Raw genomic sequence first — 22,540 nt, 5'->3', positions numbered from 1 at the left:
TTTTAGCTAGTCAATGGGAAAGCCAGATTCACTTAACAACTGGGTTACTAATTTAACAACTATAAAGATCATAAAATGGGGCAAAACTCATTTAACAAATGTCTCTCTCAATAACATAAATTTTATGGTTGTGTTGAAAACTACCTGTATTGAGCTCACATAGGATCTTTCAACTAATTTGGGAAGGAGCACGACTGATGAGCAAATTATGTATGAAAACATAATCTCAAAGTCACATGTCTTTAAAAGGCTATTTTTCATCTTCAAAACGCAATTTGACATATCCTGGCAGTCATTGAAATGAGCTGAAAAATCATTTTTTCACAACAAGAAATGCAGTTGGGGCATATGGTGATATTGTTTGGATATGTGTTAATTAAAGAAATCTAACTTTAATTAAATCTTGTTGCAAAATTACTGCTAAGGAAAGAGAGGGAAGAGAGAAGTTGTATGTAGCAGAATGAAAAGATGCAAAAGGGGATTTTGTTTTTTCTTACCACAAAGTATTGGGACAGTCCTGCCTTCTGACCTATGTAGATGAAACTCTATAAATGAAACTCAGGTAATAATGCAAAGTATCTATTGCTGTTTAAGGTTTCTTAGGAATTTCCCCTTTCAAAATTATCATGTCATATCCTGGCAATGTCTGATTATTGTTTATCCACTCAGCACACTTCTCAACCATATTATGAATGCAGTTGCTTTTGTTTCTTTCCATATTTCAAGCCAAATCAGTAATGTTAATGGCATTGGGCTGGGGGGGGAGCATGGGGAAGGATTCTGAATCCTTTACCCCCACAAGCACACGCACACACACACACACACACCACATTTGATCTGGTAGTTTGCATACAGCTGCTGAATAGCAGTTACCTTTGAAAGGAACATTTGCTCCAATTTAAGTAGAGCAAGCCACCTCAATCATTTCTTAACTAAGAGGGCTTTCATTTTTGCTTGGCAGTGGGAGTTAAGAAAGTACTGGCTGATAACGATACTGAGAGAAACAGCAAAAATGGGTATCATTTACTGAATGATTTGTTCTGGATTTTTTTTAAAAAACCCATAACCTAGGGTTTGAGCAGGAATATTTTAATATGATAAAAATTAATGGAACTGGTTTTATGTTAGAAGATGTAATCTCTGTGGTAAACCTCACAATTGAGGTAGTTGAAAATTTCTGATAAAGTCTTGGAACATTTTTTTTTCAGATACTTCGGGATGCTTTATTTCAAATTGCACAGTGAAATAAATGGAGAAAGATACAAAATTGTCCATTTGTATCATTTTTGATTAGATGACCCTGGCTGTGTATCATGTCCATGTATGTAATCAATTAAGTCAAAGTTACCAGCAAGAAGTTTTCTGTTTTCTATTGAGTTCTCATAAAGATATGCTATATCTGTTTCAGCTGGTTAAAAGATTAACAAAATAAAAAAAGGAACTGGAGAAAAGAAAAAGAAGCCGTTTTAGCTTCTACTGCTTAGTATTGCAAATCAAGCTATGTTGATTTTCTTAAGCAGTAGCTTATAGTTTTTCCAAGTCCACTCCAGACATCTTTTTAATCCCATCTATCCACCTTATTTATTTTATTCCCTTTCTGCTTTCTTCAATTTTGTTGAGCATATTTTTTTTTGTTAAGTGACTTAATGAAGTTGCTGCCATGTCACCATAGAATCCATTCAGTATGAGAATATAAGCTATGTCCTTTGCACGGAGAGAGCTTTAAGTAAATTGCCCATATGCCACATGTAGTCTTCCCTAATAAATAAAGAGAAAATACCCATCAGTTTTGGTATATTTTTTAATAAATATTTTATTAAGTTTTTATAGTTACAAATTTTAGTGCTTAATAAACAAGGTGTTGTCTGGTTCACATATTTAACATTAATAGTAATACAACTTCCATTTCTACTCTTTACTCCATTTTTCCAGCCATTTATAGAAATTATCCCATGTTTGGAAATATTCTGTATCTTCTTTCTATTTAATTTTCAGTGTGAGCCTATCCATTTCTGCACAATCTATAATTTTCCTGATTATTTCTTCTTCCGATGGTGTTACTTCGTTTTTCCAATACTGCGCAAATGCAATTCTCACTGCTGTTAATACATATAATATTAAATATATAGATTTTCTCTGTAATTATATCTAAAAGAAAAAATTCTGGCTTAAAATCTACAAGTTTTCGTAATATTTTCTGTAACCACATGTGTATTTTTGATCAATTTTTTGTTTTGTTTTAGGGCATGTCCACCAAAGGTGATAGAAAGTGCCTGGCTTTTGCCTACATTTCCAACAATTACTAGACATATTTTTAAACATTTTTGCATATTTTGACCAGAATGCTACAACTGCAGTAAAACTGAATTTTAGCTCATTCATGCTGATACTATTTTGTCCTGTCTGGGATCTCTAAAGACTGCTTTATAAGCCAACATACCATTCTTGCATCCCAGCATGCGATATAGTGACATAGATTAAATGACATTTTCCATGCTATAGTTAGCATTTTCATTAAAAAAACACCAAATGGAGGCACACTTCATTCCTATTACATTATCCAAAATATTGTAATTCCTATTACATTATCCAAAATACTGGGACACTCTTTCTAAGAGTTGTATTTTAATAACATAATGACAAATTTTCATAGAACTTATTTTTCTAGTGAACTAATGCTGCTGCTAAATAGTTCAGTTTCTTTTGCAGCCAAAGTTTAATCAGCAGTTACAGTTTAAACAAACAAAATCTAATTTATGTTCTTGCACTATTTTTTTTATAATAACAATGGCCACTTGAAACCTACATGGGATAAAATATTGATTTCAATACTTTACTGAGTCACCTGTTATATAGCTGTATTTTCCTAATAGGCAGGCCAACAACAGGCATCATTAAATGTAGCAAGTATTGCCTGCTCTAAGGTCAGATCTAGACCTGCCTCTTGCTCCATAGTCAAAATTGCCTGGCAAATGTTTCCGAGAGCAGAAACAGATTGTAATTTACTTTTAAAGGTAGTTCTGCATAGAGTGGACCAGGTTTTTCGGCTTTATTTCAAAAGCACTTTTACTCAAGAGTATTTTTCTATCCTATGGTGGGTCAAGTACTCCTATCCATTTAAATGAGGACAGTTCAAATTCCTGCAAACTAACACCAGTAGCTCATTGGCTGCTTTGCATGATAAGCACTGGCTCCTCAATGCATGCACTCTAATAGACTCTATTCTTAACCAGTATTAAAGAAAGATATAGTGGCTAAGATCTTCAAGCAGACCACTTACAAAAAACCCCAGGATTATTATTACTATTTTGAATAGGTAATTTACTCCTCTGATTTTTTTTTTAAGGGCGCAAAGTTTTACTATTTTTCTAGTCATCTAAGGTGGAAGAGTTTTACCTCAGGTTTCACCTAAACCTATAGGTATGTTTGACTGTTTCTCCATTAGGATGACATAGTATGGATTGGATACATTACAAACTGTTGCTAAAGCATCTCAGTGGATGAACTGGATGAACTCTTTGTAAATCAGCTAAGTTTCAGTCTGGCTTAATTTTATAAAGATTATATTGGCTCAGTCTATGGATTACATTTAAGTCATAAAAGGGTTTTTTGATAGATTTGTATTTGAAGTTTTGTAAAGTATAACACAAGTCTGATTTAGTGCAATGTGTGAAATTAGTGATTTAGTCTTAAATAACTTCCCGTTAATTAGTACTAGTTTGTTTAGCTTCAGCAAGGTTAGTGTAGTTGGAGCTTGCATACCCTTTTCATATATTGCCCTTGTTCCATTCCTCTTGTCTAATAAACATATTACCCTTCCCTTGTCTTCATTTTTCTTACTTGGCCTGCCAGTGCCCGGTCTTCTCCTAATTCATTACTGATCTGCTTCTCTGTTCATATCTAATTTACAGCAGAGAAAGATACTTTTATTAGAGGAATGCCACATAATTTCTTGCACTGCACACAGCCAATGATGACATGGTTTTATCATGCTGCAAAATCTTATATGCATTCATTTGGAAGTAAGCTTCACAAAATTTGAAGTACAACTTATGTCTAAGTTACAAAATACATAATGAAATTATAATTTCATTATATTCTTGAATTATATTGTTCATTATATTTTTTAACTGTGAGATGCCCAGAATTATTTGCAGAGATAGATGGCTATAGAAATCAAACAAACAAACAAACAAATAATTTTAAATTATAATTTAAAATAAATATGAATTATGAAATAAATATACAACAAAATATCCCTGCTCGATATATTGTGTTTTGGAGGAGGGATAGCACCTCTAGTGGAGGACCTGCTGTGCACTTTTTAGGTCTGCTCAGTCACCTTTGGTTCTCCCCCCCCCCCCCCGTTCAATTCTTAACTGTGATTCCAAATAGCTGTAGCGCATGCAGTGGCTACAACTACTTGGAGCTACACTCCAGTAGAATATCTTGGCAAACAGGCCAAACTAGGTAAGGAAAGCTGATGGGTAAGGGATTTCTTTATTCTCATTTATGAAGTCAGCCCTGACAGATTGAGCGGAGGAAACCAGTCAACAATCCAAGAATCAAGCACAGAAGGCATTGTGGAGCACAATAGCTTGACAAGACACTTAGACATCCTAGTCATCCACTGCACTGTTCTAGCTATAACAGTTGTCCCACTGGATTAAGGTCCTTCTGTCAAGAGAGTGGAACTGTCCTGGTTCCACTTAGAACTCTATCATGCATAGGTTTCTGTTGTGCAGTTCATTTTCATCTATAACACATCTGCAAATCATTTTAATCTGAACCTAATTTGTTTAACAGTGATGGGGCGAAATGACAAATGGACTGCAAATCATTTTAATCCAAACCTAATTTGTTTAGCAGCGATGGGGCAAAACAACATATAGTCACAAACCTACATGTAGATGGCCTTTGAACCAGTGGTCATTCATCTCAATACCCAGGATACCAAGAGGTGTCCAGCAGCATCCAGTGAAACTGGTAGTCCTTTCGAGAAAAGCAGTGTCTACCCTTGCATGAGGAAGGGGATAAAAAAGTTACCCTAAACATTACCTGCTCCATAACATCTGACTGGCTAACCATGTTGGTAGATCATTTCCTTAGGAATTGAGCACCAAGAAAAATAAAGAATATTTTTTTTCACAGCCTGGAATGCCCACACCTTGTTGTATAGAAAGAAGGTGGCCAAGCCTGAAAGACAAACAGCACATATAGCAGTTGAACTTTGCCATTATAGACTTGATATTGCTGCAGTCACAACTCAGAGACCAGGTTTGCAGATGAGGATTCATTACAAGAAGCAGTGAGTTGTAATACGTTTCTATTGGAAAGGGGAACCATAGTCTGACAATAAGACTCACAGAGTAGGTTTTGCAATCTTTGCTAAAGAATATCTCTATTCTCACTGGAATAAATGAACACAATATGAAGTTCCTCTTTCTCTTAGCATGTCCCAGTATATCATCATTATCATTATATCATCATTGCCAGCATCTAAACACCAACTCTCTGAGTTCAGACAAAGACAAGATTTTTATAAGGACTTGGACCAGATCATTTAAATAACCCGTGCCAGGGTCAAACTTGTCAATCAGTGATTTCATCGCTAGAATGGAAATAGAAGGAACAACTGGGATGGAGTCCTTGGGAATAATGAGATGGGAAAACTAAATAGCAACGGCCTGCTACTTCTGAACAAATTTGCTGAGCACAATCTGTGCATCACTAACACAATGTTCAGACTTGCAGACAAGTACAAAATTTCCTGGATCCACCCCAGGTTTAAATATTGGTACCCATGTGGCTATGTTATAGTACATCAGCACAGTCTTAAAGATGTCACCACTATCTGTGCCATGTAAGGTGCTGATTGCTGGACAAATCACAGGCCTCAACCTACACATAGTTCCTTTATATTGTAAGCAACAAAGATCTTTCAGAAGGGCATTCCTGTATTGATAAGCTACAAGATCCAATCCAAGTCCAAGTCCAATGATTCCAAGATGTAGTTAATGAAAAACTAATGGCAATTTACTACTTGTAGGAACCTGTTCTGAAACATGGATGCAATTTAAAGATGTCATCATGCACACTGCAAAAACTACTTGCACTGAAACCCAAGTTTGCATTGAGACTGGTTTGATGAAACCTATAAGACCATTTCAGCAACCCTGCAACAAGGCTATGGAGATTAGCAGAATGACCCCATCATCTGTCTCAAAGCAAGAGCACTTTAAGAACCTGCAGTCGAATGTACAAACAGAACTGTGAGAAATGCAGGACAAGTGATGGCACAGGAAGGATGAGCAGGTAGAATGCTATGCAGATATGCATGTCACCAAAGAGTTCATCAGTGCCATAAAGTCAGTTTTATTGTCTTTCTAAATACAGATTCAAATGCCTTTCAAGTATTCCAAGATATATTGGAAGACATTTGATCAACAGAGGAGATGTCTTATGGCTTCCACAATGCCAGTTTTGTGGTTGTAAAAATAAGAGAAGCAAATCAGACTGGAAATTATAGAACTATCTTATTGCTGTCCATTGCAGACAAGATCTTTGCCCACATTCTCCTCAACAGACTTGTCACTGTCTCAGAAAGGCAACTGCAGACATGCAGTGTGGTTTTTGGCTAAAATGGATTACAGGCAAATCCAGGAGTAGTGTATTGAGCAGAGCAAGCCTCTTTACTATGTCTTCATTGACCTGACAAATGCATTTGACACTGTAAACAGGTAGACATTATAGATGCCCAAGGAAATTTGTGAAATTGATTCAGCTGTTCCATGACAGAATGATAGGACATATTCTTTACAGAAGAGTACAAGTGATTCATCAGCTGTATTTGCTATTTCCAATAAGGTAAAACAGGCATGTATGCTAACCTCAGTCCTGTTCAATCTGTTCTTTGCTTGTATGTTGTCATGTGCTGTCCGGGGTCTAAAGGAGAAAATGTCTATGGAGATGCTCAATCATTCAAGTAATGGTTGTCCGAAAGGTGTTTTTCAAAAGACAACCGGACTTTCTTGGTTTTTTCCTTTGAAAATGTTTCACTTGTCATCCAAGAAGTTTCTTCAGTTATGGCTGAATAGTGGGGAAGGGAGATATGTATATCAGGTACCAATTGGACATCTTTCTCATTAATCTTTGCAACTTGGACACATGGACAAAATACTTCCAAAAATTATTCAAGAAACTTGCTTTGCTGATGACTGTAGATCAACTGGGTGCAGTTGATCTACAGTTGATGCTGAACAAATTCTCACTCTTTTATAGTATCTGACCTGACTATCAACCTGAAAAAGATTGAAATAATTTACAACATCATGCCAAATACCAATATTGGTGGCACCTAATTGACAAATGTAAACAACTTAAAATACTTGGGAAGCTTCGTTTCAATACTCAATACTTGGATCTTTGCATAAAGAAATTGACTCCAAGATCAGCAAGGCCAGCTATGCACTGGGCTAGCTGCATATCAGAGTGCTTAATCAACACAACCTCAATCTCTCCACAAAGCTGAAATTCTAGAGAGTTGTGGTTATCCTTTCTTTCCTATATGGATTTGAGTCTTGGACAATATACCAAAGCACATCAAACATCTGGAGAAAGTTCACATGTACATTCTGGGTTTCATCCTCAGCGTTTATTCGCAAAACCATGTCTCCAACCTGAAGGTGTTGAATCATGCAGAGTCCACTAGCATTGCGTCACTGATTATGAGAGCCCAGATGAGATTGGTGGGACACATCATCAGAATGGATGACCACTATATGCCTCTTCAATGGCTCCATAACAGGGGTCTTCAAACTTGGCCCTTTTATAACTTGTGGACTTTAACTTCAACTTGGCTGAGGAATTTTGGGAGTTGAAGTCCACAAGTCATAAAAGGGCCAAGTTTGAAGACCCCTGCTCTACAATGTACTAGATTCTGGGAAGACAACTCAAGGTTGATTACACAAGCATTATAAAGTAGCTTTAGGAGAAACCCTATACCATTGTAACACAGCCAATGGAAATAGAAGCTTCAGCTGCTGATAGAACCCGCTGGGGAATTTTTTGCTATGTAATGAAATGTGCAACTGCAAGAGCATAGGAGACTTTTGACAATCCAGAGCTTTTCCAGAAAGAGGCTCATATTAAGAGATGAAGGGGAAGGGGAAAGAGGTTCAGTGTAGCTACACCCTAGAATCTCTCAGAATATATTTTAGGGTAGAGGGTTACAGCTTTAATGTGGCTATATTTGGTCTATTAGATATAAGCAAATAAAAGATTTAAGTCGATCAGATCTGTCTGTCTAGGCTCTGGGCTTGGGTCTGACACCTATGAAGTCTCCATTAGCTTTGAAAATAAACACCACCAAAACCTGATATAAAATCGTGAGCATCATCACAATTACTAGAATTAGTACAATAGTGAATTGCCAGTGCTCCTAATGTGTTAGATTCTGCTTCCAGACTGGGATTGCAAATCCATTTCCACATCCAAGATGAAATGCACAACAGCATCTCTTCTTTGAACTCAAATGATTATCATAGAGGTCTCACCTCTATATTTATGACAAACTAATCAAATGTTTGAATAATTTTGCCAATAGTTATATTCTGTAAAAGGGAAAGTGGAATCCTTGAGCACCACAAAAGTGAATCTCATGGGGAAGGGCGGAAATCTCCCAGCCATATTTTTCTTCTACCGCATCAAAAATGCAATCCAGAAGGTAACCACAGCTGATAATATCAACAACTCAAAAGGAATTGTTCAGGAAATAAATAGTTATATTTCTCCTCTCTATATTCTAACAGTGCATTTTCATAAGAAGCCAAACTGGAAAATAATGTTATCTGCTGCAGTAAAGGTTTGTTGACTTTTGGTGCTAATTCAAACATTGGCATTAGAAGAGGATAAGAACAGGATATTTCAGATAAGTTTTCCAAACAAGGAGGAGGAAGAGCACCCATACGCCCTTCTTCTATATTCAGAGGTTAGCCGGGCAGTTGGGTGGCTACATAAGTAAACTATTAGTAATGCGTTGTTATTATACAAGAGCTTTCTGGGTTCAAAGGAAATAGAAAGGATCAAGAGAAATGAAGGGAAAGCAGGGGATATATTCAGAAATATATTAATGGCAATGATATGTATTCACTGATGATGAACTTTGTATTGCTTTTATTTTTATAGTCCTCAAATCTCTCCAAAATACGTTTTAATATATGAATCAGATATTCAGACATTCTGTATATTTTTAGTTCTTTGAAAAGGTGGTAGCTCTTTGGATTTTTTGAATTCTTGCAGATCTGATATTTAGTCACTAAATATTACAACGTCATCTAAGTTAAACTGATATACATTAAGGGAGTTGAACAAATAATGGGTTGTTGCTTGTTCCATTGACTTCATAAAGTCATTCAACATGCTGTGGGCTAATGTGAAATAATAATTATGCCCACCTACCTGGTCAGTTCAAATAAGGACATGCCTAGGGTCAATAGGGGAAGGAAGAAGGAAGGGGAAAAGAAAATGGAAGGTAAAAGGGGAAAAAGAAAAAAAAAGGCATTGACTTTTGACTCTTTTTACCATAATAAAAGATAACAACATAACAACCTCAACGTTTTATTTTACACATTAATATATACTAGCCATTTCTATAACAACAAATCTATCTAATCAGCAAAACCAAAGTTTTCATTTTTTCCATCACAAGCACAAACTCCAGAAGCGATTTCCAAATAAAAAACATAATTAAATATATTCTCTTTGAATAAAGTAATCAATTTAACCATCTCTGCTTTTTATTCCTTGCAGAAATAATATATATTTCTGTTTGCACTTAATAATCTTTATAAACTATCATCATTTATATTTACAAAATTCACTATATTCTTTCAGATTCTTTAACTTTACTTTTCCCATCTATTTTAAAACACTAGATGTTTCTTTAAAAACATTTCTAACATCAATAAGTTCTAATACATGTTTTTTGACTTCCTGTTAACAAACATACTTTAAAATTAACTTTCAGTAATATTTTACAAGCTTTAAAAATTACTCAAAAATTATATATGAAGGACCATTTTCAAACTCATTTTATAAACAAAAACAAAACACAAGCTACATTAAAACGTTGTTTCAGTTACATACAACAGAGCAATAAAATTCCAACTCATTAAATTTAAATTACTCCTAAGGTATCCTCTAATTATTCTTCTTGTATACATCTATTTTAAGACTCTAAACTTTTCTTTAAACAAATACATGTTTTTAACTTCCTCTTAACCTAGATACTTTCAAATACACTTTCAATAATATTTTGCAAGCTTTAGGAATTACTTAAGCATTATATATATATAAAGAAATGCATTTTCAACCCCACTTTACATTAAAACTTTCTTTCAATTACATATATCACTGATGAAAATACATCCTAATTTCAATTAACTAATTAAGTCACTTTTTCCAGCTTTTCTTCATAAAATAAAATATTTTTATCTGGAATGTCTATCAAGCAATTATAAACTTCTATATTTCTCAAAGATTTCTCAACCTTGCTAGTATCCATGAAGAAAAAGTCCCAGACTTGTCCTCTTGAAAGTTGCAAATTTTCTTGGAGCTTTTCTTTCAATTGTGTTGTGAGGTTTATATTTAAAACATCATAATGAAGATTGGTGTCAGGTTTATATTCCAAAATTGCAATTGTATCTTTTGCATTGTCAGCTACTTGTGAAATTGCCTCAGTCGTTTGTGAGTTTTCTGCACATAATTGCATATATGAAGTAGTTTGAGTAGTTTTTAGCATCTTTAGAACATAGCTAGCCTATAAACTGGTAGGTTTTTATTTAATCTTTTTTCAAATACGCCTCTGATAATTTGCTCCTCCATCTTCTTAACTTCCTTTTTAGTCAAAGAGTAATTTTTTTTGTAAATCACTTAAAAATTAGTGCACAGTCAGGATTCATATAAATCAGAGAGTTTTAACCATCCACAGACCAAGTTACAAATTACTTAAAAATAGTAAACTAAAACCACAACTTTCTACCTTATATTTCTCCATCAAAGTTTAAAAAAACCAACTTGACGCTTCCTTATTTTAGCTTGCTTTCAGCAATTCTCTTCCTTGTTTTTTAACAGTTAAGAAACCCCCAAAATGGCGCAGACCTTCAAAAAGGAATAACAAGCTGTGGCTAAAGAGAGCCTGTGTTAGCTTAATAAAGATTAATAGTTATTAAAATTGATTAAGAAATGAAAGGCACAAATTGTTTGTTTGAAAAATAAATTCCAAAACAGTTGCTTTTGCAACAATGAAGTGATTGCAGCTCCAACCCCCAGCTGCTGGCTCACTGCTCGCTCTGAAGCACAGCTCCTGAAGCTACTAGCAGACCTTGTCTACTAGAGGATTTTGTGGGCTGATTCTAGGACTCTCCCTAATCCAGGAGAGTTGTATAAACTAAAGGAATGCTGGTTCCTTCTGTTAATAACTTGAAATCTGGAGAATAACTTGAATCTGAAGAAAAACCCTTCAGGGAGCCTGAGGGAATCTCTCCCTGGGCGTGTCGTCAATTGGCCATCTTTACCGGAAGCTGTTGATTTGATAATCAGAGTGGACTGTAACAAACTTTGACTGTCTTCACTACAATGAAGCAGTTGCCACCAATTTTTAAATGTACGTTTTTTGCTGCTTCATAAATAATAATATTGATGCTTAATTATATAGAAAATATGCACTATACAAATATTTCTAAAGTATTTCCGTTGATCCACAGAGACATACTCTTGAAATAAAAAAAGATGAGGAATATTAGTGAATGTTCTCAAGACTGAGAAATCACTACAACAATGCAAGGATCTTCCAGCCTCTTTCACTTTTGATAAAGTCAGTATTTATGACTTACCATCAAAAAAATAGTGGGCATTCTATAAAATGATGTACCTATGATAACTACTAGCCATTTCTATAGCAATAGATAAATCTTCAGAGACATATAAGAGTGTTTCAAATATTTGTTGGAAATGCCAGTGTAAGGAGGGTACTTTTTTATCATATCTGGTGGACATGTGACAAAGTAGTGGATACAGATCCATGGTGTAATTTAGAAATCTTTAAAAATGGACTTTAAAAAAATCTTTAAAAAATCTTTTAAAAAAACTTTTTATTAGGACTATACTATTAGACAAAGAAATAGAAAAAAATGAAACTTTGTTGCTATACATGTTGGCGGTTGCAAGAATTCTATATACCCAGAAATTGAAAGAAGCATTAACTTCTACAATGGAGGAATGGTTTGAAAAAATAATGGAACTGGTGGAGATGGCGAAGTTGGCTGCAATAATTAGAGACAAGAATGTAAATTGTTTTGTTGTTACTTGGAAACTGCTTCTGGACTTTTCATGTGAAAGAGAAAAAACCCAAATTTCGACTTTGGGTTTTGACAGTTAGGTGGATTATTGCTATGGAAATGGCTAATAGTTACTATAATTAAATAGTTATTTTGTATTTATTTTATTTTAGATCATTTATATAACTGTCTACTCAGATCTTCAGGATCTTAATGAAATAGTGTCAGAAAAGGGGGCCAGCCTAATTTCTGGAGGGATAATGTACCAGAGGGAGGGAGCCACTATGGACCTCTTCTGGGTCCTGCCAGATGTACCCACAACATTCCTTGCCGTTCTAGTGAGTCGGGTGGATATGACCGGCAAGAGACGGTCCCTCAGATAACCTGGTCCCAGGCCATGAAAGGTGACAATCTTCACCTTGAATTGCACCTGGAAGCAAATCGTCAACCAATGCAACTCCCACAGGAGAGGTGACATATTACAATTTCATTTTGTATCTTACTGAATCAAAAAAAAGTTGAAAACCACCGGTATTTTTTTTTTATTTTTACCCCTTTCTATCTCTTCTATACCCTTTTTTCCCATGGCCTTTATTTGTATTTGTACTTTATATTAAGAAAAAAACTTGTAATAAAAATATATTAAAAAAAAGAAAAGTAGTGGGGAAAATGTAATTAATACAGTCTAGCAAGGAAGAAGCCATTTCTTTAAGAAAAATGTTGTCGATCTTTGTCCAGGTTGGCTAAAAGGTAGCACAATAATGTTCCAGATTTCTTGAGGAATGTTCTATGGAGAGATGAGTGAAAAACGGAAGTAATAGTCCCTACAACATAGTTATTGAGTGGATTTTCTTTTTATTTGCCTCTGTGCTTTGTAATTGTTTGGGAGTTTGGGCCTTGGTGGTTAACATAGAGGGAGGTGAACCTTGTCTTTATTCAGGCCTCTTAGGGGAGGAAGCAGACCTTCTTTTCTTAAGGTAGCAGACATATTCTTAAGTAAGGGAGTACTCTGTGAGCCTCCTGATGTAGTAGAAAGTACTATTTTTTTGTTGTTTTCCAGTCTTGTCTTATTGGTTCCCCCATCTTTCTTTTACACTGTCAAGTGCTGTCTGGCTATTTCTTAGCTGCTTCTTTCCTATGGTGGTCATTTCCAGAGTAATCTTGCAAATAGCTTAATCCCACAACCAGCTTCTCTGTCGTAAAAGTGAATCCCCAGTTCTGCAGTTTCCCTCTCCCCCTTTTTCCTTCCTTTTCTCATCCCTTCCCCCAAGAAGTGGGACAAGAGACATTCCCTAACTGCATCCTACAAGCAAAGTCAGTGGTGGAACTATAAGGAAATCAGAATCACAGAATCAAAATCACACTCACTTAATGACCCACGGTGATTCAGTTACTAGTAATCAGGGATTGCCAAAACTGTCATTGTTAAGAAGCTGACATTGCACTTATTATCATATTGCTTACTGAGAGAAATTTTGGTCCCAGTTATTAGCATTAAGCTAGGACTACATATATAGAAACCTTAACTTATCTTTCAACTTTACTAATAAGATGTACAGAAAAACAGTCCCCCACCATTTTCAGTATCTGCTCACATCTGTTTTACTGACTATGTTTTCAAAACCTTGGGAATAATGGGCTATGAACATAGAAAAAATTGATCAGGACAGACTTGTAATGTATCATTCAGTAATAAAAAGCTTATGAAAAGCTAGTTAGCCACAAACTAATTTTTATAACCACATGTTTTTCAAATATATCTTATTTTTAAAAGGAAAAACAAAGAACAAATAAGCAAAAAAAATGAATTGATGTAGAAACATCAATTATATATTTATAAGTAGACAAAAGAATTACCAAGACTAATACTCATTGTATCATTGATTGGAAATTAGCTATGGAAAACATGAAGTTACATTTAAGCACACACTAAATAGTTTTAACAATGTAAGTAAGAATTAAATATCTGAGCTAAATGCCAGTTTCCACTATTTGGTGTTTAAAAATACAAAAATGAAAAAAGAGGAAAAACTACTAAAAGCATTATATATAAATATTGTTCCAATTTCTTTTTTATTGTTTTCCAACTAACACACAATACTTCTAAATTTCACTTACAAAATTGTATATCTTTGATTTCAATTCTTTACTCAGTTTTTTTTTCATTTTAAAACATGTCCACGTGTTTTAATGGCAGCCACTCTGGAATACATGCTAACAAAAGCTAATGTATTTTACAAGTTCTAAAATTATTTGTGTCGTATTTTCAATAGCAACAACCAACTCCCCTGGAGAGAAGAACACTTCAGGATTATGAATTACATTTGTCATGTAGGCCCACTTTACACTTGCTGCTGTTTTCCTTCCTTACGACATTGTAGTCACTACTGAAAATACTTTCTTGTGTGCACATTACATGCATATGCATATATATAATTTGGTCCATGTTCTTTAAAGTTCATAGCTTATAAAAACCTGTTGTAACTTCTGCTCCCTGGAATAATATGCCCCCTGAAGTTAGGTCAGTCCCCACCCTATTACTTTTAAAGATCACTTACTTAGTAACTATGGTTCTTTTTTTAGCAAATGTTTGGTTAAAAAGATTGTAATTTAAGAGCAATAAATGTCATATTTTATCTTATTTTATTATTATTTGAGATTTAATGTTTTTATTGCATGTTGTTTAGAGTTGCTTGAGTAGGTGGCATATTAATTTTCTATAGATAATGATTGCCAGACTATGATGATTTGAAAATGAATATAGATAGTTCTTAACTTGCAACCGGTCACTTAGTGATTGTTTGAAGTTATGACTCCGAAAATGGGCTTATGACCTGGATTTGAACTTCTGATGTCCAGGCTTCTCCTGTGGTCATGGGCTTACATGTGATCACATTTTGAGTGCTCAGTAACCAATCCACATTTATGACTGTTTGCTGCACCTCATAATCATGTGACTGCAATTTTGCTGGAAACCAGCATTTACTTTCAGTTTCTGGCAAAAATGGTACCTTTGCAAACAATGGGCTTGCTTAATGACTGCAGTATTTGTTTTATGACCTCCATATTCACAACAACTGCCACTTTATGACTGTCATGATTTATGAATGAAATTGTGGGCTCGATTATGGTCATAAATGTAGGATTATCTGTAATTAATATGTATTAATCTAATTCCTGATTCATATTTCTGTATTCTTTGTGATCTTAAACAATAAAAATAGGAAAGATCCAAATTTAAGCCTGATCTTGGAACATAAATTACCTCAGTTGGTCTTTGAGATGACCTGAAGTACAATCTCATTCTTGGAGATGGACAAATGAAGTAAAATACTTTAGGTTTCCTGGATCTAGCCAGTGTCCAGTCCCATTGATCATAGTATCTTCTAGATAAACTTAATTGAACAATAATGATTTCTCCTGGATAACCATTTCCAGAAGGAGATTATTGCTATGCTGAGGCAGTTTATATTATGAGATGATTTGGTGCTCCTGCTTCTCAATATATTTGTATAAAAGTACTGCCCAATTAGGTGAACCCAGGAAGCCATCCATGGAACACCAGTCATATTTCCCCAAAGTCAAAATGTTCTAAGCCATACTGTTATTTCTATTAGAAGTCATGATTCTTATGACTAACCTTGTTTATTAACATATACTATTAAAATAGTGTGATAACATTTTAAGAAAGAAATTTAAGAACACAATTCTTACTTTGAAGAAAATGTCATAACAAATTGTAATCTAGAGTTAAAAAGTAGAACTCTTTCAGTTAAAAAGCTTGTTATAAGATTGTTATTGTTCTTTAAGAAGTATGAAGAATGTTGATATATTTATACCCTTCACAATGGATTCTTTTAAAAAATCTTGCATGAGCCAAAAGTGTACCTTTGCCAGTTTATTAGTACTTGGTTAAAAAAAGGTGTTTAAAAATTAAATAAGCATTGTTAAACAGAAACATTCATCTGGAAATATTTTCCAATGTTTATATTGGGTTTTCTTATCTTCCTATCTCTCTATGTTTGTGTGTACTGAAGTAAATGACCTCCATAAAACACTGCAAATGATTAAACTCCTTTAAGATGTCAGATATTTAACCTTAATTAAAGACTTTAATGTAAAGTGGTCTGGATATGCAGAAACTATACAAATTCCTTCTCAAGAAAAGTTAAGAATTTTTACAATGAACAGAAAGTTGGATCCTTATCCTTTGGCCTGCAAAAGGCTTCCATGCTTGAAAGATTGTAAATTGTTCAGAAGTGCTGTTTAGATGTGAGACAGAAAATAATTGTTTCAAATTATGTTCCCTGGAAATTGAATGTATTGTTTAGGATAATAGGATCGGATAATATCAAATGGCATAATTGTTAATCTTTCAATTGGTAAGCTTCATTTTTACATTGGTCATCACCAGTATGTTTTTAAGGGATGTTTAGGACATTGGAAAATTAAAACACACACATGAAATTGCAATAAAATCTGCCTTATTTCTTTATCTCATCTGTGATGAAGGATCTACTTTTACAATTTTTATGGAGGTCATAGTTTCTAGGGTCAGATAATTTGTAATTCAGATTTTATATGAAGATGATCTAATAATGTAGGACTAACTTAAATGAGCAGTTTGGAACATCTAAGTCATGGATCAGAGGTGCCCAACTTTGGCACTTTTAAGACTTGTGGACTTCAGCTCCCAGAAATCCCTAGGCAGCATGGCAGTTGAAGTCCACAGGTCTCAAAGTCACCAAGGTTAGATACCCCATCACAGATTATTTTTTCCTTTCCAGAATTCTTCCCTCCCCTTTGAACAGAATACTATTCAAAAGCTTGTATTTTAACTAAAAGTATAATAATCCAGTTACTCTAGCATTCAGACAAACCAATATACTCTTTGCCACAACTTCTTTAAAAATATATACAGTGGTATGTTGGTACTCAGCTGCTTTGAAATTCATCAAATTTGGTACTCAATGCATTTTGACATGAAAATTTTGTCCCGATATTCATGGTTTGTTTGATACTCAATGCAGAAGCTAGAACTTATTGTTGTCAGCTGCTTCATGACTCATTATATTATTCCTTGTGGGGAAAATGTACAATAAAAATACAATATAAAACAATAAAAATTCAGTTTTATTATATGAAGAAGTTTGGCTATCTAGATCCCCTGTTATATGTTCTGATCTGGAATGGAGTGAATTCAATACAGGTTTTTTTTCTTTTGTAAGTTTCATTTGTTGTAAAAAGATACATTGTTCTTCTAATGATTCCTACCCATTTTTCTTTTTCATCCTTCTTAGGTTATTTGATGTATGCACAGTATCCCGAACTGAACGAGAGACGAAATTAACACTGGTGTTTGAACATGTTGATCAAGACTTGACCACTTACTTGAATAAAGTTCCAGAGCCCGGTGTTCCTAGTGAAACTATAAAGGTATCAAAAGGGGAGGGAGGCAGAAGAGTTTGTACATAAGCATTTTATTAAATGTATAAATTGTTGAAATATATATTTAATAAAAAGCTTTTTTGAGGAAATATGTACCAAGTTAGATGTAGCTAACTAGCTGTAGTTTCATAGCTTGATTAAGAAGAAACAGAGCAACAGAGAGAATTACGTACAAAAGGATATAAGGAACAGTTGCTGGAATTGGGTATGTCTACTTTAATGAAGAGAAGGATGAGGGGTGACATGATATAGCAGTGTTCGAATATCTCAGGGGTTGCCACAAAGAAGAGGGAGTCAAGCTATTCTCCAAAGTACCTGAGAGCAGGACTAGAAGCAATGGATGGAAACTAATCAAGGAGAGAAGCAACCTAGAACTAAAGAGAAAATTCCTGACAGTTAGAACCAATTAATCAGTAGAACAACTTGCCTCCAGAAGTTGTGAATGCTCGAACACTGGAAGTTCTTAAGAAGAGACTGGACAGCCATTTGTCTGAAATGGTATAGGGCCGTGGTGGTGAACCTATGGCATGGGTGCCCCAGGTGGCACGCAGAGCCCTTTCTATGGGCATGTGCGCCATCGCCCCAGTTCTAGGCCTTCAGCTGGGTTTTATAAAACCTTTTCACTTTAGGCCTCTGCCACCGTGTGCAAAAAAAAAAAAGGTTCAATCACTCGATCAATTTCAACTTCTCACAGGAAAAAAAAAGATCTCACAAAGTTGGAATTGATTGATTGAACTTTTTAATCCCACCCAGTCTGTCGTTACCACCGCAGCCACGCCCACCCAATGGGCCACACCCACCCAGCACCCAACAATACATAAGTGGGTTTTGGGTTGCAGTTTGGGCACTCGGTCTCTAAAACGTTTGCCATGACTGGTATAGGGTTTCCTGCCTGAACAGGGTTGGACTAGATGACCTCCAAGGTCCCTTCCAACATCATCATCGTCATCATCATCATTATTATTATTATTATATTTAATCAAACTATAATTCATGTTGTTGACAAATTGGGGTTTCTCACCAAGTGCAATTGGTAGTGTATGCATTTTATCCATCAGTTACAAAGAACAAGGAACCAGAGGAGAAGATTGCCATAACACGTGCGCTTATGCTAAAAAAACCAGTTCTTTTTATGTTTGAAATGCCAGAGTGTTTATTATTAACTGCTAAAAGGAAGGAACTACAGACCAGTGGTGAAGATCATGTTTTGCATGAAGATTCCAGGTCCTGGAGGCATTTCCTTCTGTAGTTTAAAAGGCTTGCTGCTACTTATAGTAAAATGAAAATGCTGAATCAGATGAAGCAGTGGAGACAGTATAAACATCTGCCATATGATTTTGATATGATTATCTATGATTTTGTTATCTCTTAATTGATATATTTTTCCTATATTAGTGTATACTGCTAGGTGGGGATGAGAAAATCAAAACTGTCTGCAAAATATTCTAGAATTTTTAAGTAACAGAGTCCCCTGGGATTCTGTCACTAAATGTTAGAAAAAAAGTTGTGATTTGTTTTTTGTTTTGTTAGTGGCATGACTTTTCCAACATATCCTGATTCAAAAAGGAAAAGGTGATTCGGAGCACACATTGATGTACATTTCATATTTGTTAGCTGTTTCTTAAAGGAAGCTTTGTCTTTTTCCCCCAGATCGTTGCTTTTTGAGTAGTTGGCCGCAGGCAGAATTTGTATATGCTCTGTATATGCTCCAAATCATATTTTCCCTTTTGAATCCAGATGTTGTAGAGCCCTTGTATATTAAGAGTGCATTCAAAAGCAAGAATATTTAGCAACTCTATGGCATAGATGTTTTATTAGAGTTAGATACTAAGTTATACATTTTATGTTATTTAACCTGGTTTCCATGCTGTATATTGTTTTAGTAGATGTTCAAGAATCTTATTGCACATGTATGTAAGAATTTGAAATGTGGGGAAATGAAGTGGGCCCAAGGATATATGTATGTGTGTGTATATATATATATATATATATATATATATATATATATATGAATTTTCATATCCATGCAAGTTGTTCCAGAAATCTTTGAAAATATGTTAAAAAGGAGGAAGTGATGATTATAAGTACTTCTTTTCTAAGCTTCTACATAACTTGCAGCTTTCCCACTGAAGTCGAATAGTCTTTGAGGTTAACCCTTTAACAGACTCCTGAGGATGACATCAATGGAGGGAAAAATCCAAACAAATTCTCTTATGTTTGTTTCTTCCCAAATTTATAAAAAATGTATACTTTGCCCCTTTTTTGTTGCTATGTTGTACAATCACCATGTTATTCCACTTTCTGGTTCTTTAAGTTTCAAATCTAACCAAATAGAACTTCCTTCATTTTGAGAATGATTTTAACTACTGAGGGAAGCCCAGACAAAGGCACACATTATTGGAGTTAGAATATAGCTGACTGCAAACAGAAAATAATGCATGGAAACATAAATGAAATACAGAGCTGTACTGTTTGGGTGATTAATCCTTTAAACATTTGGCCGATTAAATTATTTTCACTCCAGTAAGGTGGGCCTAATATTGCAGAACCTAAAAGATCAAGCAGTTAAGGGAAAAAAAACTACCCAGTTAAAATTCTTCTGAAATGGCATTTCTTTAGAATAGAAAAATTCTGTCCTCTTCTCTCTCTCTCTCTCTCTCTCTTTGGGGAGTGGATGTATTTTTGGTTTTTCTTCTACTTTTTGCCATATCAGTATGCATGCAGAGTAAGATCTGAGAAAAAAATCTCATTATTTTTAATGTGGTAAAGCATTCAAGAATTTACTTACTGCACATCCATACTAAAGACATACAATAATTTCAGTAGAGAAGTATCACTCTATTATTTTTAGATATATATCAGCTTTGAAATATTTTTGGTGACATATCATGTTAGACCATATTTTAGTCTTATGTAATCAGATTTTCTGCTTCTCTGTCATTGGTCATGTGAAAGTGTTCATAATATTTCCTTCTGTTTTCAAATAACTTCTTATTTGTTTAAGCAAGCCAACTGCATAACTCACAGTTTTACGTTGGCTTGTTTTCAACAAACAGTGGTTAACATTAACCAGAATTTGATGGTTAAAGCTGTTGGTAAGCAAAATCATCTAAAGTACTTCAATCTGCATCAGAGAAGAAAAAACAAAGAGCAAAAGGATTTTTATCATGATGCCTGGACCCAACTAACATATCAAGTACATTTTGTTTTCAAGGGTTTTGATTGTTGCTGTGACTACAGATAGCTAGGAAACAATCTCGTATTTGACTTCAGAAATAATATGCCTTGACTGTATAGGAACTTTTGGAAGTCCATAGAAGTCTCTAATGTAGAAGAATTATAATTGTGAGTGAATAGTAGTTAGCATGTTTGAAATCTAGCTGAAGGCATAAATCACTTCAAGCTCCAAGTATGAAGAAAGCAATTTTGTGTGGAAGATTGAGGGTTGAGTAAAGGTCAGTTACAGAACTAGGTTGAAGAAACAGAACAAAGTTGAAGAAACAATTACAGATAATCCTGGATTTATGGCCATTCATTTAGTAATGATTTGAAATTACAATTTGATTTTTAAAAATGACTTATAACTGGTCCTCGCACTCATGACTATCACAGCATCCTCACAGTCATATGATCATAATCCAAGCAATTGCTCATATTTATAATAGTTGCATGGTCCTGGGATTACATGATTGCCATTTACAAATTTCCCAACTGGCTGCCAACAAGCAAAATCAATGGGAAAACTGGCAGGGAAGGTTGCAAATTGTGATCTTGTATCTTATTTAACAACTATAATGATTCACTTAACAAAAATGGCAAAAAAGATTATAAAATCAAGTGTGATCATGTGATGCCATGCGTACAATTGCGCCATTGAACAATGAAATTTACGGTACCAACTATGGTTGTAAATTGAGGACTACCTAAGTGCTTCAGACCATGTTCAGTGACTGGTCTATCCAGCTTAATATTGTTGCTACCAGCTGTCAGTGGAAAACCAGAGAATGACCCTGGAGCTCATACTGTGTGCTCAACTATTGAATTATGTCTCTTTCTGGATGATTAAGCATCAGCAACTATGCTGATTAAATTGTTAATCTGCCAGTGAAAGTTAAACAGAATATTTTACAAGTCAAATGAAATGCTTACAACCTAATCACATACCTTCTTCTGTGTCATGATAATATCCATATATCACTAAACCCACTATCGGCGATACTAGACTAATACAGCAGAGCATTTCCATAGTATAAAATATTATAATGAGATCATGATTTGATAGATATAATTTAATTAAAACAAAGCATAAAATCCACTATTTTGGTTGAGATGGAATCTCATTTACACTAAAAAAAAATTCAATATCTTTGCAAAATAAATTCAAACATAAGCATGGACCACATTTTCTATTTATTTGTCCTTCAAATTACTCCTCCTTATTCTCTTATTTTTCTGCACTCTTTTTTATATTTGAAGGGTCCTTGGTACTCTCTGAGCTTGGTTGTTTTCTTGCAGATGTTTCATTACCCAAATAGGATAACATCATTGGTGCTAGTATCCTCAGGACACTAGCACTGATGGTGTTACCTAGTTTGCGTAAACATCTGCAAGAAAACAACCAAACTCAGAGAACACCAAGGACCCCTCATTTCAACCCTGAGCCCTGGTTTCTTTTATCTCTTTGACTCTTGACTGGTTCTTTATTTGACCTTTATTCAATTCTCAATCTCCCCACAAAATTGTTATTCTCTATT

At 34.7% G+C, this 22,540-nt stretch overlaps 1 protein-coding gene across 1 annotated transcript in view; it reads left to right on the top strand.

Moving 5' to 3' along the window:
* Positions 1–22,540, top strand: part of CDK6 (cyclin dependent kinase 6) — a 109,059-nt gene that overhangs the window by 15,288 nt on the left and 71,231 nt on the right. Inside the window, exon 3 of the mRNA XM_015811570.1 lies at positions 17,639–17,774. Coding sequence (XP_015667056.1) covers positions 17,639–17,774 — 136 coding nt within the window. The remainder of the gene's footprint in view (positions 1–17,638; positions 17,775–22,540) is intronic.

Source organism: Protobothrops mucrosquamatus, unplaced genomic scaffold (genome assembly GCF_001527695.2).
Source record: "Protobothrops mucrosquamatus isolate PMUCROS unplaced genomic scaffold, P.Mucros_1.0 scaffold45, whole genome shotgun sequence".
NCBI classification, from domain to species: Eukaryota; Metazoa; Chordata; class Lepidosauria; order Squamata; family Viperidae; genus Protobothrops; species Protobothrops mucrosquamatus.
The sequence above is the reverse complement of the archived record's forward strand: the minus strand, read 5'-3'. Positions and strand labels throughout refer to the sequence as shown.